This window comes from Pocillopora damicornis, chromosome 11 (genome assembly GCF_964200805.1).
Source record: "Pocillopora damicornis chromosome 11, jaPocDami1.2, whole genome shotgun sequence".
NCBI classification, from domain to species: Eukaryota; Metazoa; Cnidaria; class Anthozoa; order Scleractinia; family Pocilloporidae; genus Pocillopora; species Pocillopora damicornis.
In genome coordinates, this window is record NC_142680.1 from 5966618 (window position 1) to 5991045 (window position 24428).

The 24428-nt window shown below is 39.7% G+C and overlaps 5 protein-coding genes and 1 long non-coding RNA gene across 6 annotated transcripts; 1 reads left to right on the plus strand and 5 right to left on the minus strand.

The window, feature by feature from the left end:
• Positions 1-317: 317 nt before the first annotated feature.
• Positions 318-3198, minus strand: LOC113671639 (uncharacterized). The gene is made up of 2 exons (XM_027187886.2): positions 2388-3198; positions 318-1349 (listed from the first exon to the last, which is right to left on the minus strand). Exons 1-2 carry the CDS (start codon positions 3064-3066, stop codon positions 1147-1149), a joined length of 882 nt encoding a protein of 293 aa, XP_027043687.2. The 5' UTR covers positions 3067-3198; the 3' UTR covers positions 318-1146.
• A 488-nt stretch (positions 3199-3686) lies between these two features.
• Positions 3687-11013, minus strand: LOC113671644 (uncharacterized). The gene is made up of 11 exons (XM_089187459.1): positions 10815-11013; positions 10628-10734; positions 10366-10483; positions 9474-9527; positions 8657-8762; positions 7234-8263; positions 6235-6788; positions 5394-5525; positions 5118-5173; positions 4723-4821; positions 3687-4192 (listed from the first exon to the last, which is right to left on the minus strand). The coding sequence occupies exons 1-11, from the start codon at positions 10851-10853 to the stop codon at positions 4061-4063; spliced, it is 2427 nt and encodes an 808-aa protein (XP_089043585.1). The 5' UTR covers positions 10854-11013; the 3' UTR covers positions 3687-4060.
• A 324-nt stretch (positions 11014-11337) lies between these two features.
• On the minus strand, positions 11338-14710 carry LOC113683726 (chitin deacetylase 7). The gene is made up of 3 exons (XM_027200995.2): positions 13348-14710; positions 12262-12480; positions 11338-11875 (listed from the first exon to the last, which is right to left on the minus strand). Exons 1-3 carry the CDS (start codon positions 14030-14032, stop codon positions 11610-11612), a joined length of 1170 nt encoding a protein of 389 aa, XP_027056796.2. The 5' UTR covers positions 14033-14710; the 3' UTR covers positions 11338-11609.
• A 784-nt stretch (positions 14711-15494) lies between these two features.
• On the plus strand, positions 15495-22543 carry LOC149037164 (chitin deacetylase 7-like). Its single transcript, XM_089187465.1, has 3 exons — positions 15495-16171; positions 20894-21109; positions 21779-22543. Exons 1-3 carry the CDS (start codon positions 15508-15510, stop codon positions 22042-22044), a joined length of 1146 nt encoding a protein of 381 aa, XP_089043591.1. The 5' UTR covers positions 15495-15507; the 3' UTR covers positions 22045-22543.
• Positions 16600-19747, minus strand: LOC149037165 (tissue inhibitor of metalloproteinase-like). Its single transcript, XM_089187466.1, has 2 exons — positions 19400-19747; positions 16600-17354 (listed from the first exon to the last, which is right to left on the minus strand). The coding sequence occupies exons 1-2, from the start codon at positions 19518-19520 to the stop codon at positions 16816-16818; spliced, it is 660 nt and encodes a 219-aa protein (XP_089043592.1). The 5' UTR covers positions 19521-19747; the 3' UTR covers positions 16600-16815.
• Positions 19809-20271, minus strand: LOC149037166 (uncharacterized). The gene is made up of 2 exons (XR_016181113.1): positions 20182-20271; positions 19809-20047 (listed from the first exon to the last, which is right to left on the minus strand). It is a non-coding gene; the product is annotated as an uncharacterized LOC149037166 (long non-coding RNA).
• Positions 22544-24428: the final 1885 nt, after the last annotated feature.

Consider the following 24428-nt stretch of genomic DNA (forward strand, 5'->3'; position numbering starts at 1 on the left):
GAAAGAGGTCTTCTTGGATATCAGGGGCTATCGTTGTCTCGTAGTGAAGTTAAGTGCAATTCCGAACTGGTTGATTTGCGTGGAATTCCTTTCCAAACAAATTTATGAAATATTTTTCCAAACTACAGTGTTATGGGGAAAGAGCTGAGATTGCGTTCCCGTTACCACGTTCATCGTTACGTTTATGACCTGTATGATTGTATTCACTCTTTAAGTAGACTACATGAGGAGTCCCTCCTTATCGGCGAAGTAAGTTGTTAGGGGGGACTACTCGAAGTCTTGTCGTTAAGGAAAGTACCGTGTCCACTTTAGTCCTGTTTCTAGTTATAGGTCTTTTATTTTTAACCACTTTCTTATTTACATTTACGCGGGGCGATAAAGATCCGGCTTGTGTTCAGACCAGTAACTCAGGATTTCATTTTGTCAAATTGACCCTTAACACACTCACATTGGTTGTCATATCTCTTCATACTGTTCTCTTTAAATTTGCTATGAGTGACAAGGAGAATTTGTTTGAAAATCAGGAGCTTCTTAAATTGGCGATAACATCCCTTACTCTCATGACCTTTTCATTTGATTCAAGGCTGACAGGGTTACAAGTTTCTGAATCTGTACAGGCACCCACATAGTACCATGTTATATCTACTTGTGAATCTCCACTCATATGACGACCCCTGCGGCCCCCCGCGCGCTTTACTTGAAAAGCATTGCATAAATTTTAAATCCCGCTTTACGCAGCAAGCAAGGTTGTAGAAAGCCGTGCGGCTTCGCAAGATGCGAGCTAAAAGAATAAGAAAGAAAAGAAAAGGGGCAGTCTTTAGAGAATATGCTGCGCTCGGTTCTGTTCATCACGAGTGACCTCGAGCCAAATATCCTCGTGTTCGGCCCTCCCACTCAGTCAATAAGTACAGTCTTCATGTCAACCGAATTTCTTTGAGCTCTTTGAGTCTTTCGATAATTTCCACTAATGAATGAATTATTTTCCGAATAGACGAGCGAAAAAACGAGTTAACCACAAACGGCAGCTCTGCTGATCATGGAAACAGCTGCTGTTCCATTATTTGCACGCTCGCCTTTTTCGTTTGATTCCATTCCACCGTGAGCACAATTTGAAAAGTTAGATCGTTCTGCTGTGCTGTCTCCTCTTCAGTGAATAGAAGACCCCTTACCACTTCCGTTCCCACTCCTGTCACCACTACTTTTACTGCTATTACTACCTTGTTCATCAAGATCGCTCCCTCTCCTCGCTCGTGACTTTTTGGAGTCATCTCCCATTTTATTTGAAGAGCTACCCGGCATAGAGCAGTCTTCTGAGCCCTCCTCGCTTTTCGATTTCTTTTCTTGCATGGCTATCGAACAAGAAAACAAAAACTCCTAAGATCTGATCGGCGATTCTCCCCTCTTACTCCTACACATTTCCTTATAAATTGGTCGCTAGACTTTGGTGTTAGATTAAGTTAACAACTTCTACCTGATGAGTATGAGTATTCTCATTACCTGTCTGCTTGATAAAGTATGGATATTATAGGGAGAAGTTGCATGTTAATCACTTCTGAGAGTTTAACGGCTAAAGAACCTTTGGCATATCGGGACCTTTTTTTTCTGGAGGACCATCATATAAAAAAAATGCAAACGAAACATCGAAGCATTTACCAAGCTTAGGACAAAAAAAAATTAATCATAACAGTTACTCGACAGTATAGAGAGACCACTTAAATATTATCCATTTCTGCGTTTCGCGAATCCAGACTGCTAAGAAAATTTTCAAAAAACGTCATACAGACAACATCAAATCACTGATATGTTACAAAGATTTGTGATATTTATCTTTTGAAAATACAAATTTGTGGTTTCCTTTAAGTCCTAAGTAAAATAACATGACGCAAAACAAAACAACAAAAACAATTATTAAAATAGGTACCGTTAATAAAACTTCGCTTACTAGACCGAACCATTCTATATTCTAACACATCCCGACCTTGCACTGACCCATAGTTATCAAATGGATGCAGTTGGACTGACGCAAATGTCAAATTCAAGGCTCTGATGTGTCAAAAGACAAAACGTCGACTCCATCGAATTTACATCTGAATGTAGATAAGCGATGAAGCTAGAGGCTTCTTCTCCGAATAAGATTCAAATTCATTCCTTCTTTGCCTAACATTTTATCGTTTTACCGCAGGTTTTCTTATGTTTTTCTTCCCTTATTTCTATCAAATTGGAGGTACATGTACTTTAAATATTTCGGCTTTAAAAAATGTATGAATTATTAATTATACTCTTGGATACCTGTTACGAATGCTATTCAGCTGTAAACACAAAAGTGTTATTTGCATAAAGTGGTTGGCTGCCCAGATCTTAAGAAATCTTCGCACTATTTTACTTACCTAGCTTGTACTTTAAACACGCCACCAGCTTTTCGTAATAGTTGATGCTTTCTCGAATATTCCCCAGCAAATGATATATGTTTCCCAAACTCGCACAAGCTTTGCTCTCGCCGTCTAAATCTTTTAATTCTCTGGCGACGCTCAGACGTTTTTGATGACAATACACAGCTTGGTCAAAGTCACTGCGCTGCTCAAAAATATTTCCAAGGTTATTCAAGAGTTTTGCTTCACCGAGTCTATCTTCCAGCTCCTTTACAAGTCTTAAACCCTGTTCGTAACATTCAACAGCTTTATCCAAGTCACCAATCCTTCGATAAGTGCAACCCAGATTACAATATGCTCTCTTTTCGGCGCGTTTGTTTTGAATAGCTTTTGCTAAGTTAAGATGTCGTTCATGACAGCTTTTAGCCTCAGCAAATCTGTTTGCCTTGTAATAGAGTATTCCTAAGCTACTCAGAGCTTCTCCTTCATTAACTTTGTCTTTAGCTTTGCTGTATGCGCGGATCTTTCGCTCCAAATGTTTCACTTGTTCGTCAAGCGACCTGCTATGCTCTCCTTCGTTCATAGCATTGTGTCGTTTTTCGTTTCCAGCCGGTTTTTCTGCCATAATGAATGGAACTTCGTCATCTTTTGGTGGTTTAACGGGCCCCTCGATGTCTTCGGCTTTTTTCTCATTCATTTGTGAGGAATTGAGGGAACTCTCTCAAACACCATGCAGGGTTGAAATTAGCATCCATCAAAATTTACACCATCAAGCGCCTACTTCACTTAGATTACCCGTTGGCTCTCTTGTGGTTTTGGGCGCCTGGCCAAAATCTGTTAATTGACATTACGCCACTAATGTACAATATTTACTTTATTGTTGTGTTCTAAAACGACACAATTTTTACACATATTTCAATAAACCGAATTTAGATCAATTTGTTTTCGGCAAACTCCTTGAAGAAGTATGCGTAAGCTAGACTTAACTCTTTGAACTGTTGGTTTGTAATGCTGCTCACTAATTTCAACTTTTTAACCCGCCACAAAAAATTCATTCAGTTCTGTTGAAAGGTTGTATAAATGAATGAGGTGAGGTGGGAGGAGGGGGAAGGGGGTCATGATAAACAGAAGGTACAGACACCGTTGCAGCGAAAATGCACTTAACTATAATAATTTATTAAGTCATGATGCATTTCTATAGAGAAAGTCAGTTCTATATTGAAGTTGTACAAAAAAAATTAATGGTGTGGGGGGTGGGTGGGCGGCGTGATAATAAACAGATGTTAGGGATTCTTTTTCTCCACGAGAAAAACACCATTTACGATTACCATTTTATTTCTGTAGAAAAATTACCTATAGCGGTTTTAAGTCCACTGTCTAATTTTCTTAAAAAATATATGAGATGTACTTCTTGGACATTAATGATCGAGAACATAAATAAATATACGTTAATATTGTTTTGAACAAAGTGATCAACAAAATTATAGTTCACAACACTTCTTTTTAGCTATTAAATGTTTGTGGAATTGATGTTAAACAACCGTTCATAGCACACGTCTTAACTTTGAGGTCTGACTGTTGCCAGTAAAGTTTCTTACTGCAGCTATTTCATCGCATAACGCGTCACAACACGTAACGTATCACACTCGTAACGGATCACGACACGAAATGTATCACACACACGTAACGTATCACACAGCAATGTTTTCCGGGTTCGCCAGAGTTGCCAGGCTTTTTTGTGATTTCGTCAGAGTAAGGTTGATCTTCTTCTCCATCAAATCCTCTCGAATTTGTTTCAACTCCTTCTGAGCGGCGTCACGATTCTGAAAACATCAACGTCGAGATCAGTTTGGCGAATGTTTACAAGGTGGCTTATGACAGCTTGAAGTATTTTTCATTTGGTATCATTAAAAAAAAGTGATTGCGCCTTGATGAATGATTAGCAATAGTGTTAAGGACCACTGATTATTTATTACCTGGTGGGAAGGGGAGGGCGTACGATTTTTTCGGGGGAGGGGGGGGGGGCGGATTAGCGACGTCGCTAACAGAGTACAAAAGGGGAGCTATAGAAAATTGACTGTCAATTAGGGGGCGAATATTTAGAATACTACAGAACTTTAGGGGGAAGGGGAGTCAGGTAAATTTTATTGTGTCACGACCAAAATCCCTTTATCCCACCCCACATCCCCCCCCTTTTTTAAGCACTGATCAAGTTTACATTTTGAATGACTACCATTTGTAGTCAGTGTAAGCTTGAAGCAAGGCACTCGATACAGTGCAACCTGATTCGACGATTGATGACAAAGAAGGAAGCCAGGAAAACAAAACACAAAAAGAAAAGCGTGAATCGAACCTTCATTTCAGCCGTAAGTTTAGCTTTCAGTTCTTCAATTCTCCTCCGTAGTTCTTCAACCTCATGCTGCAATCGTGCCAGAGACATGCGTTGGTTTGTCTGTGAGTGGGAAAAAAAACATTTTGAGTTTCGATTCAGTTATCGCAATTAGCACATACTTCAGTTAGACAATAGAACCTACCAGCAAAAAAAGAAAATACAAGTAATCACAGCAGCCAATCAAAACAAAGACGAATATTACACGGAGCCAATGGGAACTTTCACTAAAACTGCGTGACTGCCTTTAGGCGCGGGTGACCAGGTCACGATTGATTTACAACTTATTAGTTGACAAAGTGTATCGATTTTTGAAGACAAGTCATAAAGTGGAGTTATTGAAATGTTCCTTATGTTACCTTTTCAGACGGTGACTTGAAGTCCACTCCCGCTTGAGGTCTTCCGCCTTCCCTTTCTAAAGAAACATAAGTAGAAATTCAAGTTTAGCGCCTCACGCATGGAGAACATGTTAGTCAACAAGCCACGATTGGATTCAGTTTTGCAAATGAATGGCATAGAGAGGGCTTGAATTTTCTGAAACAATCACAGAGTACAACAGAGCAAAACCAATACAATCCTGGAATGCTTTCAAAACTCACTCAAATTGATGAAAACACCATGCAAAGGACCATTACCTTTACTTTCCAAGTAAGACATTAGAGTTTTGTGTTGAGCATCGACTTCATGTCTCAGTCTGTTGACCTGCTCTTCTAATGCAGCTGTTTTTCTCTTCTCCTCAAAAAACTTCTTCTTCCAAATGTTTTTTGCTGCACGTAAAAAAAGTCAAAGTTAATACAGGCATCCACAAGACAACAGAAGACGAAAAGACAAAATTTCTCTGCTGCACGTAAGAAAAAGTAAAGTTAATACACGCGTCCACAAGATGAATTGCAGACTCTTTATTTTTTTATTTTCCTTCTTGTAGGTGAGTATGCTAATTGTGGCTTCTACTATGCAATGTTCTTCATGACTATGAAACCTGCACAATGTCATATAACTATGCATACAAGTATCCTTCTCTTTATGTCTTCTTAAGCAAATAACGGCTTTTTTCTATTTAAACTTCCTTAGTACATTTACACATAAATGGAAAAAAAGACAATTATTCTGATCACGGTAATAAAACAAAACCATCAGAAAAAATAAAGGGGGTAGGTTTCTAAAGAAACTATGGTGCTGCGTCGGTGGGAGAGTATATCAGGGTAATTTAGTATTAACAACCGAGCTGTTAACGTAAATTTGTCACCGTAAAGAGTTTCAAACGTTGACATTTCGAGCGTTAGCCCTTCGTCAGAGCGAATGGAGGAATTACGGGTTGTGTGTATTTATATGCAGAAAATGGAGCTACGCTATTGGTGTAAATATGGTGACGAGAAAACAAGAATAATAGCTGTGCATGCCTTAAAGGAATACAGTACTACAAAGGTCTTATTGAAAATAGCAATGAACCGCAACATAATAATAAGTTTCACCTACATTGATTCCTCTTCTGCATCATCTGATTCTGTAACATCTTGGCTCTCCGTACTTTTGCCTCTCTCTCTTTCTCCATGTCCACCCTGGCATTCTTGGCCTTTCTCAACTCTGCCTTCAACTCTTCTATCTCACGACGTTTCCTATCCTTAGCTGATGCACTGTCTGCCTCCAGTTCCTTATCACCCCTCTTGGGGTACTTCATGGGGGGTGGCGTGGGGGCCTTGGGAAGCTGAGGGATTTTGAATTTGTTTTCAATACTTTCGACAGGTTTTTTAGCAGGTTTTTTCACCACTTTTTTTCCTTTTGTAGCATTTGCCTTCACGCTATCTTTCTTTGTATCGTCTTTTGTACCCGTTTTATTTCTGTCCTTGCCTGCAGCTTTATCTCCTTCTGCACCCTGCTGTGTGTCCCCTGAAATATCTTTCTTGTCATTGAGTCGTGCATCATTGAATCCTCTCTGATCATTGTTGTCGTTAATTTCTTCAGCCAGTTCTTCCTGTTCACTACCGTTTTGATAGCCATCCAAATTGTCTTCACTATCATGCAGATTAAGCCTGAAAAAAAATGTAAGATATATATAAAATTGGGATCTATCACTGTACTACTACTATAAAAGAATTCCACAAAACTTTCATTTAAATTTTTGTATGGAATTCAGTGCTCTTATTCTTATGCAGTGGCAAGCTGAGCTGAGTTGTTCAAAAATGGGTTAGGACAATCCAGGGTTAGAGTGAAACCTGATTTCAGTTCTAAGAGCTTTAAGAGAAAATTTTAAATAACATTTTGTCTACAACATTATGATTGGATGCTCCAAAAAGAATAGAGGAAATTATTCAAAACAGGCTTTGAAACAAATTAAAGAAACCCAGATGAAAATTTAACTCTGGGTTAGTGCTGATTGGCTTTTGAACAACAGGGCCTAGGTGTCAAATACCATAGAATGAAAATAATATATTTTGGATTTTTGCTCTTGAAACATGAGAAAACTGAAAATCTTACGCATTCAAGTCTTGTAATCCATTTGCAATAGCATTGTCATGCTCCAGTTCATCAGGCAGTGTTGGCCTTCTTGCTCCTTTGGCTGGAGAGGGGAACTGAACAAACTTGGATCTCTCTTCCACTTCACTTAAACTTGGAGGCGTATCTACACGACTCATTGTCACTTCACCATACACAGCTGAATCATTGGTAACCTCATAAATAACATATCTACTATCTTCCTTTTGACCATTCTGTTCTTTGGATTGAGTTCGCTCAACAGAAGGTGATCGCGATCTGTCTCTCCTTTTCTTTTTCCCTCCTTTGGAATCAGCAGGCTTTTTCTTCCTATTTAAATCAGCTGCACCTTTCTCATCTATTTTACCACTTGGATTATCCTTACTTGCATGTATATCAGTAGAATCCACATTTCTAGAATGAGCTATGACTTGTTCAGCCTCTTGGCCTGGAAATGGTGATGAAATGACACGCCCAGATGGAATAGGTGTTGGGGGAGACACCCCTGCCCCATTTTGACCAGGAAGAGTCAGAGTCTGATACACCTCTGGTTGAATAAACTTCACACTTTTGGTTTCTGATTGATTACTTCCATCTGAACTGCTGCTTCCTTTCTTCTGTATTTTGTTCTTTTTCAACTTGGATGCAGCAGGAGTGGACAAGTTGTCTTGTGGTTTTTCATTCTGAATTTCCTTTTTCTGTTTTTTCTTACATTCTTTTCTGTTATCCTCTAACCCACCATCATTCTCTGAGGATCCACCACTTCTGTCTTCTAATGATTGCCATCTCCTGCCATTCTCTTGATCTCCATCGTCTTGTGTTCTCTCATGGTCACTGCTTCCCTCATCTTCTGAAGCAGACTTTTGAGATCTGCCACTTTTCTCAACACGATTGAGAGAACCATTTGGCTCTCCTTGTAATGTAGATTGGTGAGGGTTATTATAGCCACCTGGAAGCACATTTTGATGAACAAATGGTTGCTGGATAAACCCTGCAGGTGGAAGCTGATGAGACTGAATGGATGCCATACCAGCTGCAAAAAAAAGGGCATATGTCAGAATCTGTCATATTAATACTGATTAACCCTTTCCACCGAAGCATCAGCATGTATATTCTCCATACTGCTCTCTATAAATTTTCTCAGGTACTGGCGAGGAGAAATTGTTCAACCGTCAAGAGCTTCTCAAGTTGGTAGCAATAAATTAAAAATCAAGGGTGTTAGGAGCTTCTGAGCCAACCATACATAATGTTAATTTGCAGTTTCAAGTTTGAGTGATCACTAAATTTTTATTTATCTTCAAATTTTAAACACCTTCATCCATAGTCTCTACCAGTTTCTAAATGTAGATTGAATTTTTTGCACATTAGATTAACAATAGTTACCATAAAAAATAAAGAGAAAGTCAAATAGTCAACAGTAATTTACCAGTTGTGAAGCCATGAGTTTGTATAATGGTATTGGTAGCATTCTCTGCTGGCCTTGCAAAGGCATCATGAGTTCCAGGAAGGATAAATATTTCTGGACTATAAGCCTGTAAAGAGACAACCTTTTTTTTAATATTTGTTTATCATACTGATTATCAAAAAATGGATCACTGGATAATGCAGTTTTTATTGGCTTTTTCATCATGGATTATTGGCTGTTATACCATGTGTGCCCATGAAGACAAGTTAAATTGGAAGTGTTTTAGTACATTTTAACATTCAATAACTTGGTTCTTACAAAATAAAGTTGGCAACATTCATTTTAAATTTTGGGGTGTTTTTAATTGGACAATTCTTCCAATTGCGCTTGTTGGATATAAGATGATTATAGCCATATCCAACACATGCTCATAGAATAATTGTAAATCCATCAACACATTAAAACTTAAGATCAGGGCCTTGTCATTCAAAACACAGTTTGAACCAATCCAGGATTAAAAGTTTTAACTAGAACTGATAACTCTCCTTTAAAAGTATATATGGAATTTCCAAGAGTAAGTGCCCACAATCTAAAATGTGTGTGAATAAGCACTCACCCCTTACGCCACAATGTCAAACAAGCACCCCTCTTGAATAGCTGACTGACCCCCTCTTCCAAAACCCCCCCTGCCCCCCTCTCCTTCAGGCCAAAATTTAAAATAAGCTCCGGGTGCTTATTCATGGAAATGCAGTATTATGCAAACACTTTGTGTATTTCGTTTTCTGTATAATGCGAAACAAAATGTACTTAAATAAAGGGAAAAAAAAGGCTGGCTTACCACAGGTGGTAAAAAGTCCTTGGCTTTGAGCAAACGCTCTTGATTTTCTTTGACCTAAAAATGAGCCGGAATAATGATTACCAAGGAAAATTTATCACATTGTTTATAGTGTGCAGATTCGTGATGAAAGATGTATTTTTTTTCTCAAAAATCCAGCTGAACCATAGGCGTAATAATATAGGAAACACTGAAAACCACTTTGCAAAGAAAGTGTATTATTTATCAATTCTGACTAATAACAAAAGAGAGGAAGTTTTCTTATCATAATAATATCAGATAACAAATATGGTATGAATTCTATATCTTAGATAAGGTAAGATCATAAAAACGATAGAGTATCACTCATCGTCGAATAATTAAAACCGAGTCATCGTTTAGATATAGAGTCATATGACAGTAATGAAAGCTGAGTCAGAACCAAGGTCAACAAAGGAAAGCTGGGTAAAGCTCAAAATGCCAAGGTTTTTTTATTACTCAAAAATCTGACATTCACCTGTCCCGCTAAGACTAAGCTCAATAAATTTACAATTGCAAATTCCCGACACCATAAATAATTTAACAGAACGGCAAAATAGGACGAAGAGGTAATTTACAGTTCAAGTTATTATCCTTTTAGTCGGCAGGTGTTTTTAACGTCAATACTTGAAACCAGAAACACAATCGACCAAAATTAACGTGTAAAAGATTACGAGATAAAAACAATGAACTAAATTCAACGCACTTAACGTAACTCGATTTGGTATATTCTATGATCCTCGCCTATCTCACGGAAAGCTTACAGAAGAATGATTTGTGTACCTCTGAGAACAAATCTAGCATTTTAATAAGCTTTCCTAGTTCATAGCCTAAGAACTCTAAATTATTTTGATCTCTGGTAGATTCGATTTCTTACCACGGCCATACATCTTCCAACAGATCTCAGGAATATATAGTCTTCTGGAACAACTTCTGGTCCTAGTTGTTCCTCGATGTGATCTCGTAGATGGTTCAAAGAAATATACGGCTGAACCCTGCAGAAATAACAAAACACTTCCGATGAGCAGGAAAACACCGTAGAAAACGTTGATTGTAGAATGAAAGGCATTTCAGACACTTGACGACTATAAAATCGCCGTGTTATTTCTTCCCGCTTGAAGACGAAACGGTATAATTACCGGACAAATCCAGCAGAAACGGACTCCAAAGCGATGTTGTTAAAGGCTGTTCGGTATTTTTCGAGCCACAGATCCAAGGGAACGACAAAAATGTGTAAATCTGCCAACTAAACAAAAGGAAGAAGTATGCTCAATTTCACAATCCACACGCCGGTTCAAGTTCGAAAAAATTTAGCGTAACTCTTACCTCATCCGGAGGCAGAAGACCGCTACTATGAGCCGACATAGTTATGCTTTCTCAGCAGGAGCAGTTGATACTCATAGTTTCGCCAAAAAGGAAGACGATTTTTTAAAACACTTCGGCGCGTTAATTCAGGTCAAATCGCTCTCAATGTCGTCAAGCACTTATTTATTGCCCTCTTGCTTGTTGTCAATCACGTGACGCCGCAGCATACGTCATGGAGACGAGGCGCTAACTTATGGATCAATATGATTGGTTGAAAAGCTATACCTTAATTATGAACAGTATGTTAATAATTTCAATATTTCACAAACCTTTGCCGAGTAAGCCTTGTGTAAATCACACTGCGCAGCTTAGTAGATTTAAAGGATTTTGCTTTTAAGTATCTAATACCCAAAGTGCTCATTGCGCCTGTGTCTGCCCAGCATTGTTTGCGAATACCCTCAACCAAGCTTCAGCAAGATCAGAGATGAAGCACGTAATCGAACAGATTTTCGCCTGTTTATTGAAGAGACCCGAAACCATCAAGTTCCTTTGATCAAAAAAAAAGTTTATTGACAAACAAAAGCAAAACAGATCTCTAAAGCTTTTCTTTTCTGTTATTAATGCAAAAAGCGTTAATTTACTCGATACATCTTTAATTCCAGAATTGTCAAGTAGCACGTTAATCCTAGCTACGTTCAAAAGTCCTTTCGAATTCACAGTTATTTGTGTAACAACATTTTTTTTTTTCATTTTTGCTTCAACTGGAGAAATTTTAAGCGAGCGTATTTCTTTATCCGGGACATTCGTACTCTGAAGTTAGTTTCCGTCCGGGTTTCCGACCCAGGGGTAATGAGCGGGACAGGGGCGGGTACATGTGTACAAGTAATGCGGGTCGTCGGGGAAACTGCAGACGTTCGGGGAGGAACAGGCCGGGGGCGGGGGAGGCGAGTCGCATTTCCAGGGGGCGAAATTTTCGATGTCGTCAAGACTGGTTGGCGATTTGATCCATTCGATCACTTGTTTTATTCCAAGCACCCAAACGTCTCCACGAGCGAGTATGTCCTGGAGGAATTTTTCCATCGCTGAGAGATAAACGCAAGACAATTTGTTAATGTTGGGTTTAGGGTAGGTGTACAGTTGTTATGATACGGACATTGATCAACCAAGGGAAATGGCCTTGACCGATATAACGCCAAATTCTCTAATTAGCAAAAAAATGAATGATAGTGGGTATTTTGCTATCTTAGAAATTAGGGCTTAATTTTCCTACATTCAAATACTTCAATGAAGACAAATAATGTTATATCCGGATTAAAGTCAGTATATATGCAACTGCGCACGTACCCCTCCCTAAACTCAACTTTAACCCTAAATTGTTTTCAGTTTACTGTCGTTTGGTTAGGGGAGGGGTAGGTGCGCAGTTGCCCAGATACTGGCATCAGTCCTGATAGGATTCTTGTATCCTTACCAGTTAAAGTGTATGGATATCTCGCAAACCATCCAGCGTGCAGAAACATGGGGAATGGTGCTCTGTTCGTGGTGTAATGTCGCTCAAAATTCGTCGACAATAGATCATATGCTTCCGTTTCATTGGCTGGTGGGTAGCATTCGTCAATCATATTGCATGGATTTCCTCGTGAATCGGTGTAGTCGATCATAGGAACCTCCCAAAGACCAGGGAATGAATCTGAAAAACAAAATACAGCGTAAGACAAAACATACCAAACATTAGATCCTACCTACTCACTAGTCACTCTGCGTGATAAGCCAGCTAGATTAACACAGGACACCAGTCCTTCTCGTCCAAGCGCGGCCTTTTCTATTATTGTTTCATCTCTGTTTCATCTGTTTCATCTTTGTTTCACTGATCACGTGACCAGAAACGAGGACTCTGGGAACAAGATCCGGCTTAAGTCTGACCAATCGGCGCGCAATTGACGCTCAACGTGGAATTAGCTCTATTGAGCATCCGAGCTTGTTTAAGTTATCATCGGATGAAATACGCATATCGAAGCATACAGCCTTGAGAACCACTGAGCAAATTACACAACCTACGACAAGTTTAGGTGACCGGAACAAAGGAATATTATCTTTTATTCCCTGGCTCTCCCGCCCGACAGTCGGGCAGGTAATGTGTTGATCAATTCGAAGCTTCAACATCCCCCCTGGGCAACCACCCTGGCATTTGAACTTTTGAAGATTGGTTTGTACAAATTTACGCCCCTCCTGAGCCAAAATAGGGTTCTTATGCTCTACCCAAGAGACGAATTTGTAGACCTTTTCTTCTGAGCCATCTGCGCGCGAAAGTGAACTCTTTTCCTTCAAAATCTTCCTTATTAAAATATAAAACATGTGCTTGCCGCTGAAAGACTTGACCGAATGACAGTTCCGGTTAAAGTTCTCACCCAACCCGGGCAAGGTTCAAATTTCCCACTCCTCGGACACGGACGACAATCAAATGCCCTTGTGTTTCCGGGGGAAATTTGATGCTTCGAATTTATCGGCGCTTAAAATAATGCAATTCAAGTCCGTGATTTCTTTGGGGTATAATCACCTGTAGGACATGGCGGAATAACGCATTCTTGTGTCGATCGATAATCCAGCGTGTAGGGCCACATCGGTGGATCCGTAAACTTCTGGGTTGGCATGGACGAGTCATACAGGAACTTGTTATCAAGCAGAACTTGATACATTGTGTTGCCCCCGAGCTGCAAGAAGGGTACACGGAATCCAACGACGTCCTCTGCCTTAACCTGTCCCCACTTTCTTAAAATTTCCCTCTGTCCCGCAATTTCGTCCGTCAGCTGACTGTAATTTGCTGATTTCCACCAGGAAGTAGGGGTTCTGTGTGAGATTGTATGATCTGCAATATCGTGCCTGTTGTGGTACAGCGCTTGTACCATTTGATACTCCGTGTACTCGTGCGACACGAAGAAAGTGGCTGTTACGGTACAACCGTTTGGATTTTTCAGTTCGCCAGTCCCAAATAGATCCTGGTAATATTTGTCCACTTGGTCATTTACAGCGTCATCGAAGGTCAACATAACCATTTGCGGAACTTTATTTGGTGGAAGATTTCCAGGGATGTCTGTTCCGCTACAACGGCAGTCGGGAAGCTTGCAAATATCTGGTGAACATGGCTGAGCTGGTTCATGTCCACGAAACTTAAGGACTGCTCCGGAGGCACTTTCCACACACATCAAGATCAAAACGAACGCTGTATTGATTAGCCACGACATGATCTTCAAATCGCTGAGCTGTTGACTTTCAACTGATCCTGTTTCTCTCTTAGCAGTGACTCAAAGACGAATTTAGTACAAGTCGCATTGATTTATAGCCGACTGAAATTCCGTTTCTGGGTAAAACCCGTCGTCGCGTGACGTCAATGTAGGCGTCACACTATTTTTTTTATTTCCGGAATTTCGTGGTAGTTTCGCATCACTTGCAAACTTGAACAAACACCGTGATTCCCCCCAATTTGACAGCTTTCATCGATCACTGTCGATATCTTGACGTGACAAAAAAAAATCATCAAATGATCCGATTACTTTTAGGGCCTGTTTAGCAGTGGTCGAAAATAGTCCGCGTTTACATACAATCTTACAAACCCGGGATGCCGGGGTGAAGTTTCTCGAGGTTGTTGTCGCGCTTTCAGTTAGGGAGTTAAGATATCACGACGGCGACTTGTGATAAAACGTTGCCGAAAAAAGTGAATTTGTTTTCACCTATTTTTTTTTATCGATGCGTTATGTTTCTGACGGTGCGACGTCTTCACTTCGGCATAACATGTGAATGTACTGTTGAGTTGAAAGTTAAAACATGACTAAATTGCTATCGAGTTTTCAAGGGGACGTAAAGTTGGTGTTTAAACGTTTTAGTTCAGTATGGGACGGCCAAGAAAAATGAAACAGTTTTAAAACACATCTGTTTCGCTATTGTTTGGCTCATCTGATCTTTTTGTAACATGAATGCGACCCCGGCTAGGCGGGCTACCTCACCTTGAGACGTTACTTGGCAAATTGTCGCCCCGGCTGAAAGGGTTACCCTACCCAGCAGACCGTGCAACCCGCCTATGCAGGTCACCCCACCTATCATGTACACGTGATCAAGATAAAATAAGAGATTACATGCATGGACAGGCGGGTTACCTCCCCTAACTCCAGGGGGTTAGGAACCATGATCTGAGTGCTTCTCACGCAATAGTCGCCAAGGGAGTGAGACGCGTGACGAATTCAAAATTTGACGCCATTTCAAGGAAAAGTTGAGAAATAAAGGAATATATCAATATGACAGTGCTTGCGTGAAATACTTCTACTCCTGTAAAAACTAAAGCATGTCACAAAAGAGTGAAATAAATCACTATTTGCTAAATCTTTCTAAGAATTAGAGGTTATCCAAGGTCAATTAAATTGAGCTAAATCTAATTTGATGAAAAAAAAGAAAAAAACTTAATTCAGGAAAGCAAATAATTTCTGCTTTCTTAAACAGGTTTTTGATTCGTAATTAGTTTCACAAAATTCTTTAAAGAGGTTGATTTTGGAATTCTACTGGTTCACTTCCTGTTGTCGAAAATAACATATGATGTGTAACCAGAAAAATAAAAATTAACACTTTACTTCATCAGGGAATTTTTTGACAGTCTCGACGGACAGGCCTAAACGAGGAACTCTTCTATAAAAAGGTCTCCGTAGCAAAGTGCACAAAGCAGTTGAATATGTCTTCTTCAAGAGCTGTTACACCCCTTATCATCTTGTTAGTACTGTTTTTGCAAGCTAAAGCAGCAGATTCAGCTGAGCCATGCAACCCAAATATTTGCACACTGCCCGACTGCTTCTGCAGCGGAACCAAAATCCCTGGCAATTTATCACCGTTCTCGACACCTCAGATTGTAATGATCTCATTTGATGCCGCTCTGGTTGACAATGCCTTTCCTCTGTACGAAGAGCTATTCAACGGCAGGTTGAAAAACCCCAATGGTTGCAACATCTCTGCTACATTTTTCGTGTCACACGAGTACACGAACTATTGCATGCTGCAAACGTTGTACCACCAACGCCACGAAATCGCTGACAACTCCATCTCCCGTCGTCTTCCACAAACCTGGTGGGCAACTGCAACTGAGGAAGAACAGGAGCTGGAGATAGGAGGCATGAGAGAGATTTTACGCAAATGGGGCAACGTCCAAGTGGAAGATATCATGGGTTACAGGGCTCCCTACATCCAGGTTGGTGGAAACACGGAGTTCAGGGCGCTTCGGAACCTGGGTTTCCTGTACGAGTCTTCGATGCCTACTCAGGTCTTTAGGGACCCACCTTTATGGCCTTATACGCTGGACTACCAATCAATCCAAGATTGTGTTATCGAGCCTTGTCCGACCGGTAAGTAAAATAATTCGTTTAATCCTTACACCCAAACATCAGTATGCATATTCTCCATATTGTTCACTATACCTTTCCTGTTTTACATTTGTTTTACAATCAGGAGCTTCTTTAGTTGGTGATGATTTCATTATTCTTATGACCTCACTCTCTAAAAAAGTTTCTTAAGAAACTGTGGTGCTGCGTCGTTGGAGGTATATTACAAGACAATTAGGTTTCATGACCCTCCCATCATGAGGGCTAATGCCTCTAACATCAGCTTAGAAACTCTCCACGACTTATAACCTAGATAAAACTAATTGTCGCAGCTTTTTCCTATTCTAGGAAAAGGATCATTTGGTTGCAGTGTTTCAGCATTGAGACTCAGAATAAACACACCTTTCTATACTTTGCCATGAACAGCGACGAGCCAAGAGCTTGGAAAACCATTTCTGAATAGGCACATTTTATTTCCTTATTTTTCCAAATACATAACTAATTTACCGCGGAATACATATCAGCTAAAGGAAGGGATTACATGAATCACATTTTAAGGGTTAAGATCAGTCGATGAACATCCGTTCTACGCTAAAATGTCGGTAGCAATCGACTTCGAAGTATTAAAAAAAGACTTTATCTGGTCATGTAGAGGCATAGACTCTTCTCTATTGCAAGCATTTTTTGAAAGCAGCCTTTCTTGAAAGGATCCACCTACACTTGTCACCAGTCTGAGTGCAATAAGAATGCTTCCTTCGGCAATTGGTCACGCGACTGCCAGCAGCGGGCTTGTCGCATCCACCAATCATATCGTCGCATAAGCTCGGAGGACTCTTAAAACAGAACTTTTCAATTTTACATTGGCAGTTCGGCCCATAAACCCTCTTGAGCCCGCGGCGTTGTTGCACAGAGATGTTTTGCCATAAAGCATGCCATTGACAGTTGTTGATTGTTAACAACTGCCTGTCTGTACTTGTCTCTACGTCACCGAGAAGTAGGTAGACCTTCGAAATGTCGAGTAGTACGCCACAGGCAGCGGTATCGCTCTCTGTTGCGACGTCAATCACCCTTTTCGTGTTCTTCCCCTTGCCTTGAGTCCTCGCCATGCGGTCGATTGTTGAATTACCTTTAAAGGTTCGTAGAACTCGGAGCGAGTAAATTTTATTGCCGTTTTCCCGTGACTCCCTCAAAACTCTGGCACGAATTGCTAGGGGTCGGAGAAAAACAGCACTGTCAGTCTATAAAATTGAGTGTCGAAAGCCATTCGGTATTTACTTACTTCTGTTAACCTTTTCAATACAGAGATCTTATCGGTAATTCTCCTTACCTTCTGCCACACAATTCTTATGATGTTAGTTTGGCGAATTTGGTATCAGATCAACTAATAATCCCCTAATTGATATTTTTTTTCCGAACTAACTTCGTATGGCAAACAGTAATTGGAGTCACAAAAGAGATCTTGTGATTAATGATTGTTTGCACAAGGGTAAGTTGAAACGAGTAGTGTGATCGTTAACAATGACAGGTGTTCAGATGACCTGTCTGTTGGAAACAAAAGCTTTTCGGGGAATGAAGTCGATCGTGTGGTAACATTTTCCACTCGAGTGTAATCCTGGAAAGTGCTGTTGTTCACGACAGTGACAGACATTGCGGAAACCTGAACGGAAGTCATGATGATGTCAAAGCTAATTATCACAAGAGACAGGAAGCAAATAGTTAACAAATTAACCCAGTTCCTTTTCACTTGAATAAACGCATCATAGTCCGACATGTGGTTTAACTATATGGCTTTCAGTACGGGCGTTTTTTAAGCTTTTCCGATTTGATCAGAACTAAATTGATTCGCGCGGGAAGGCCAGGAAAATGTGATGGAAAAAGAGAAATGAAGGAAACGTTTGAAAGAGAGAGAAACATATGGAAAAAATTAGTGCAAAGTGGAGATAGTGGAAAGTTCCTTTGGCATTCAGTGCATCCTCGTCATAAAGGAAATCGGTACATAGGCAAACAAGTGCATACCAGAAACGCTTTGAACTGTTTTACCGTGTGGCATCTTTTTCAGCTGCAATTCACATGTTATATTTGTATTGGCTAAGTATTACTCCTGAATAGGCAACCTTGAAAACAAACGCTCTGAGAAATCATTCGAGATTGGCACAACTGTGTGATAGTAGATCTTTCACCTTTTGCCCAAACTGGTCACTTTGGTTGAACGTAGTACTTCAAGGTAAATAATGTTTCTTATCCGATTCCAACGTCTCCATTGTACAAACATTGATTTCCGCACAAAGCACTAAATGTGTCTTGAACAATAACTTAAGTCAACATAGAGGTCATTTTGAAGTTTATTTTTCTGTCAAAACTAATCTTTATGGCCTTTAATCTATGGCGGATTTTGTATTGTGGCATGCGGTTTCCGAATGCCATCACGACTTACTGGCCCTGATCCAGTACAAACTTCGTTGTTTGGCGTCTCCAGTACTGTAAAACTTGCTTACTTGTCATATGCTACCTAAGAAACTTAAACTGCAGTGACAAATGCTGGTTCCTTATGAAAGACATTACCAACAAATAAATTTATTTTTTAATTGACTGAAAACTGTACGTAAGTCTGTTCTATTTGATACGGAATAATGTAACGAACAGAAGTTTTTACAAAGGCCGAACTACGAAAGCAGATTGATAATTTTTTTTTGCTAGAATAAAGAAGTTTCTCATTGGTACCGAATTTGAAACAAGATTACAGAGAATTTCAGGGGACAAAAGCCAAACTAATCGGCCTTCTTAAAAATTTACTTTTGCTTTCATTTCAGACTTATGTTTCAAAGCGGAATTTAAACAGAAATTATAATTGCAAAGGCGTTCCTTCCCAAGTTCAGAATATAAAAATGGAAGCTTCACTTGAAAAATTTGAGTGGGTTTATCTAATGATCGCCTTTTAAACTTGAATTTGGTCTGAGCAGTTTAAGTTCCTCTACGATGTTAGATTGCGAAGACGCATCTAGACTACAGGAAATGGTATAAAGGCGCATCATAGAACAGAGACACTTTTTTCAATCAATTTTTCGAGGTGGCTCAATAGTTTGGCATCCCATGTCAAGGAAAGTGTAAATCGATTAAATATGTCCGGAGCGCCCTGCTATGCGATGTCAACAAATTGCAAGTCGCGAAGAAAACACATCACGGTTGTAAAGTTCCCATGAAAAGCACTAAGAACTAGATGAATACAGTAAACAGGTCTATTATAAGTCTTACCAAAGTCTGCATTACAAAATTGAGTCTGTGGATGTGGTACTGCACATTTACAAGCCTCACTGATGGCTATGGCGCACAACAGAAGTGTAATGTACGAAAACATATTGGCCATTGTGTGCATCGTTCTTTGTAGACGAGGCTAGAGTGCTTTTGTCTGTCGATCACATGTTACATCAAGAGACGTCGGCCCCAGACCACAATTTTTGTGGGGTCTGACATCATTCTGGATTGTCACCTTTGTCATGTGACAGGGTGTTTTCCTAGTGAATTTCAAATGTCAATATCCGATACGAAAGACTGTATGTTAAGAGCCCGAGGACTGAAGGCGCGCTTGAGTAGGAGTGCGTCATCAAGCCTCTCATTGGCGTGACTTCACGCAAGCCTCTCGCAAAGCGCGCGAGAGGTCTCAGTGTCGGAATACGGTGGCCCAAGGACGACAGTCATATTTTTTTTATCGCTCGGTAAATCTCATTTATCGCGCAATAAAATCAAAATATCGCGCGATAAATGGGAAAATTGTTAGGTCGCACGTGATCAGCTGTCACGCACGTTGTTTTCCGTGGACGAGACGACAATGGCTGCAACAGTTGGAAAGTACTTTCTTGATAGGGTTGGCGTTGCAGAAGTGACATCTAGAAATTTACGAACCTGCGATGTAATCAGAAAGATTAGATAATCAACACTTGTTCTCAAACACTGACAGTCATCTCTGAAAGCGTCACGTAAGATTTCGCAATAATCTTTTCACGAAAATAAAACGAACTATTGACCTCAAAACATACCTCCTCAACTGTTGCAGCCCTTGTCACAATGGCTGCAACATTGTCATTTATGGCGCGATAATTTTTCATTTATGGCGCGATAATTTTTCATTTATGGCGCCATAATTAATCATTTATCGCGCCATAATTTCCATTTATCGTGCGATTAAAAAAATGTGGCATGTCCTCTACGGGCCACCGTACCGGAAGGAGTCTGACCCACACAAACAAAGAAGACTTTTTCGTGCCAGTCCCCTCGTTGACCTCCCGGTCGGTGAAGGGTACCAGAAAAGCGCGTAGAGTTACTCGTGCTTAGCACCTATGAGAACGTGCTTAGAGGCTAAAGTTTTGACCCTTCGACCCTCAATAGTGACTGGCTTTTTACTTTCTCCTTACAAGATCACCCTTTGATCAAATGCAAAAAGTCGTGAGGATATAGGGAATAGTCCTCATGGTTAGAAACATTCTCCTTGTCAGTACCATGGGAAATATAAAGAGAAAAGTGTGGAGATTACAAATGTTAATGTTAGTGTGTAAAGGGTTAATGAAATATTGCCAACCACGCGCCGGCCGATCTAATTTCTTTGCTTTTTCTTTGCTTTTACGTCCCTAATAGAGACGCGCTTCCAAAAACATTGAATTTAAATCAGTGAAAAACTGCAGATAATACTCGGGAAATTGTCATGCTGCACGATCATTTTAACACTCTTTTTTTTACAAACCTAATCTGTAGATTCTTTCCCGGGACTGTGGGAAGTTCCATTAGTAGACTATACCGACCTGAACGGCAAGCTTTGCAATTTCGTCGAATCTTGCACTCTCCCTAAAACTGCTATGGAGACTTACGAACTCTTCAATACCAACTTTATGCGCCATTACACGACCAACAGAGCTCCCTTTTACATGCTCTTAGAGGAACAGTGGCTAGCTAACAGCACTTATTACAAAGGTAGGTTCCAAGTTAAAACAGGACATCTTTTTCAGAAAGGTAAGAAGGGACTTTCGACTTCCAGCTTCCGACGTCCGACTTCCTACTTCCGACATCCACTCCCGATTTCCGACGACGAATTTTCGACTCGGAAGTCAAGAATCTCAAGTTAGAGGTCGTCATTCTTAAGTTTTTTCAGGAATAATCAGAAAGTTGCTTTCATGTGGATAGGATTTAAGAATAAATAGGGCAAATTATAAACTATTTCAAATAGTTATCAGTGATAAGGATTGTGCAAAGGAAGTTTACTAAGGCTACCCCTCAATTGATTTCCTTCTGTTCACCTTTACGGCTATAACAAGGTATTTTTAGAACTTTTCTAACGCAATCGTGTTGAGTTGGGAAGAGTTGATGAATACTGAATCGCAGATCATATTCTTACCTCGCTGTTGTTAGACTTGGATTCTACTGTGCGCCGTGACGTCACTGAGAGAGGCTCGCCTTTGATACGCGTACGTTCTCCATCATATCTCATCCCCTGACTTCGGCAGACGTACGTTGAGAACCTCTAAGAATTAATTGGGGTGGCCTTAGCTGATACACATGATAATGGGTTATGATATTTGTCCAAAAATTGCTTTCTGTTCAATTTTTAAAAAAATGTTTTGTTTATTCTCTTTCTCTTGACAGGAACCGTAGACTTTCTAAAAACATTGACGTCCATGAGCGACGTATGGATAGTCACGGTTTCCCAAGCCATTGAGTGGATCAAGTTTCCAACATCACTAGAAAATATTGAGGACTTTGTTCCCTGGAAATGTGATTCCCAACCCCCACCCGACTGTCCTCCAGGTACTTGCAAAACGTGTTACTATCCCCCGGATCACGTGATGAAGACGTGCGCCCCGCTGTGTCCGCCAGATTACCCATGGGTAGGAAACCCAGATGGAAACTGATCCAGATGAAATTGGACCTGAATGGAAACTGACCCGGATGAAACCTAACCCATATAGTTACTGACAAAGGGCGAATGCTCATAACGTTAGCTTTAGAAACTCTTTTACCACGTCCCGATTATGCTCTTAAAATGCTGGAAAGTTGCTCATCGGAATATCAAAAGTTGCTAAAATTTGGAACCTTCTTCCTGTTTCAATCAAATCTAATTTGTCAAATCTTAGCTTTGAGACGAAAATGCACGAGTTTTCTCTTCCTGTTTCAAATAAAATCAATCAAATTTTCCTAGCTTTGAGGCGAAAATGCACGAGTTTTTACTTAAATGATCACTTATTTGGCCGAGCTGCACATTTGCAGCGCTTATTCTTTTTTGAATACATTGTTGTAAGTGAGTTGAATCGGCTTCCTGGATAACCTCGCCTTCTATAAATTTTAATGCTGTAGAAAAATGTAGTTTTTTAATTATTAGAAATGCAAATAAATGATGAAGATGATGATGAAGAAGTTCTTCTCAATAATAAACTTAGCTTTAAAGAGTTGCTGTAAAAAAACAAAGGCGGCTTCTAACCATTCATTTCCGTTCATTAAAATTGAAAATAAAAAAAGACATCCATATTTGTGCGTAGTTGAAGCCGATTATCCATTTGAATTTTAAATAAGAGGCCTGCAGAACATACAAGAAATTTTCATAGATCGATGTTCTTCATGAAGTCGTTGCCTTTATTGTGCTTCATATGTGCTCTGAACCCAAAACTTGCTATAAAAATTGCTCGAGGTTGCAAGAACCGCAAGAAGTTGCTTCAAATGCCAAAAGTTGCTCAAAAGTTGCTGGGCACAATCGGAGAAGGCCTGTTGGCCAACTGCTTTCTTAATCAACTCAGTTGATAAAGCTAAATTATTAATGAAAATTAGCCGAGGTAACGCTCCTTAGTATTAACTGAATTGTCAACTGAAAGAGGTTCCATACTGATACTCACGAGGAAACATGAGCATGCTGCGCATGCCAGAGTTGTCTTTGGCAGGGCGGGTTGATCGAGTCGAGACACTGTGTAACTGATGTCTAAATTTTTTTTAAAGAAAAAGAGCATAACTTTCAAAAGAACGAAAATTTCACGTTACTTTATCCTAAGAGAAAGGAGAACAATCTTCCAATATCCTCCAATATCCTCCGGGTATTCTGTGTTCTATTGTCTCTTTGATCTCCTTTGGATGAGGAACACGAGCGTAAAGTAGCATCATCGCCCGAATTTACAGTGTTTTGTTTCCAGTGGATTCGTTTGGATGGCGTTTCTCACAGACGTAGCCCAGGAAGGATAACTTAGAGGGCAATTAAAGCAGATGAACTAAACTCAAGCTCTATTGCTCTAAATCAGCCCGAGAAATTCACAAGATGCAAATTCAATTGCTGATTTGCCGTTGGCTGACTGGTGCAAGCAATATACCTCTCTTTACGCTAACATAGAGTTTTTTTTTTTATAAAAAAGTACTAAAAAAAAAATCATCCAAACAATCTTGATGTGGTAATTGCTTAAGTAGTTCACTTCCAAGCCGATAACGACCATGATGTGTATATATATATATATGAACACAAAGAATTTAGCACGAGAAGTGGTAGAATAGAATAGTTTATTTAATGTCATAGACGTGGAAAGTGTTCGCACAATCTTCTGAGCCAGAGGTTCATGTTAAGCTAAAAATACAAAACAAGATAAAATGTGAGTTATGCGTACACAAATATTAAAAATTATTTATATAAATATCAACTAGCCCTAGAGTATGTAAAAATGTAAAAATGGACAAAAATTCTCTACCGTTCATACATTGGTATCCTGTGAAATTGAACATTATTCAGGCGAGCACGAAATTGTGTTAAAGTGGTCGAGAATTTGGTTACAGCCGGTAACTGATTAATTGTGGTCTCTGTTTCCATGAAAACAGAATAATAAACGATACTAAATACAGTTCCAAGCCTCGATAATAAGTCTGATTTGTTTGTAATTAGTTTCGTAGCGAACCGGAAATGACCAGGAAAACAACAAAACATTGCCCTTAATTGGAGATGTACTTCTCATCCCTTCATTGTTATCAGTCTGATTTTAATTAGCGACAAATGGGTCATCATAATTATTACTGATTAGTTTTTAATTGTTTCTGATCCTACGCCTCACATAATAAAGGCTTAACTTTAAAGTTAAAAATGGGTTCAAAACGTTTTATCGATGTCAAGTCCATACCGTCAGACACCCGATCAGAATAATTTTCTAGCGTAATTTTATGCAACGAGTTTGCTTGTTAAACTAAAGTTCACATGAATCGTCATTCGTTTTGTCAATGTGATTTTCCCGAACAAACCTCCATGTATTTAACCGGAGAAATTTGCTGTTTT

Coding starts and splice junctions, on each gene's coding strand:
- LOC113683726 (XM_027200995.2), bottom strand. CDS start 14,032: ATGTCGTGGCTAATCAATACAGCGTTCGTTTTGATCTTGATGTGTGTG. Junction 12,481..13,347: donor TATTCCGCCATGTCCTACAG/GTGATTATACCC, acceptor TTTGTTTTTCAG/ATTCATTCCCTGGTCTTTGG. Junction 11,876..12,261: donor ATATCCATACACTTTAACTG/GTAAGGATACAA, acceptor TTTATCTCTCAG/CGATGGAAAAATTCCTCCAG.
- LOC113671644 (XM_089187459.1), bottom strand. CDS start 10,853: ATGTCGGCTCATAGTAGCGGTCTTCTGCCTCCGGATGAG. Junction 10,484..10,627: donor GTTTCTGCTGGATTTGTCCG/GTAATTATACCG, acceptor TTATTTCTGCAG/GGTTCAGCCGTATATTTCTT. Junction 4,822..5,117: donor TCAAGTCACCGTCTGAAAAG/GTAACATAAGGA, acceptor TCCCACTCACAG/ACAAACCAACGCATGTCTCT.
- LOC149037165 (XM_089187466.1), bottom strand. CDS start 19,520: ATGCACACAATGGCCAATATGTTTTCGTACATTACACTTCTGTTGTGC. Junction 17,355..19,399: donor ATTTTGTAATGCAGACTTTG/GTAAGACTTATA, acceptor TCCGACCCCTAG/CAATTCGTGCCAGAGTTTTG.
- LOC149037164 (XM_089187465.1), top strand. CDS start 15,508: ATGTCTTCTTCAAGAGCTGTTACACCCCTTATCATCTTGTTAGTACTG. Junction 16,172..20,893: donor TATCGAGCCTTGTCCGACCG/GTAAGTAAAATA, acceptor CCTAATCTGTAG/ATTCTTTCCCGGGACTGTGG. Junction 21,110..21,778: donor TAACAGCACTTATTACAAAG/GTAGGTTCCAAG, acceptor TTCTCTTGACAG/GAACCGTAGACTTTCTAAAA.
- LOC113671639 (XM_027187886.2), bottom strand. CDS start 3,066: ATGAATGAGAAAAAAGCCGAAGACATCGAGGGGCCCGTTAAACCACCA. Junction 1,350..2,387: donor GTGTTTAAAGTACAAGCTAG/GTAAGTAAAATA, acceptor CTTGTTCGATAG/CCATGCAAGAAAAGAAATCG.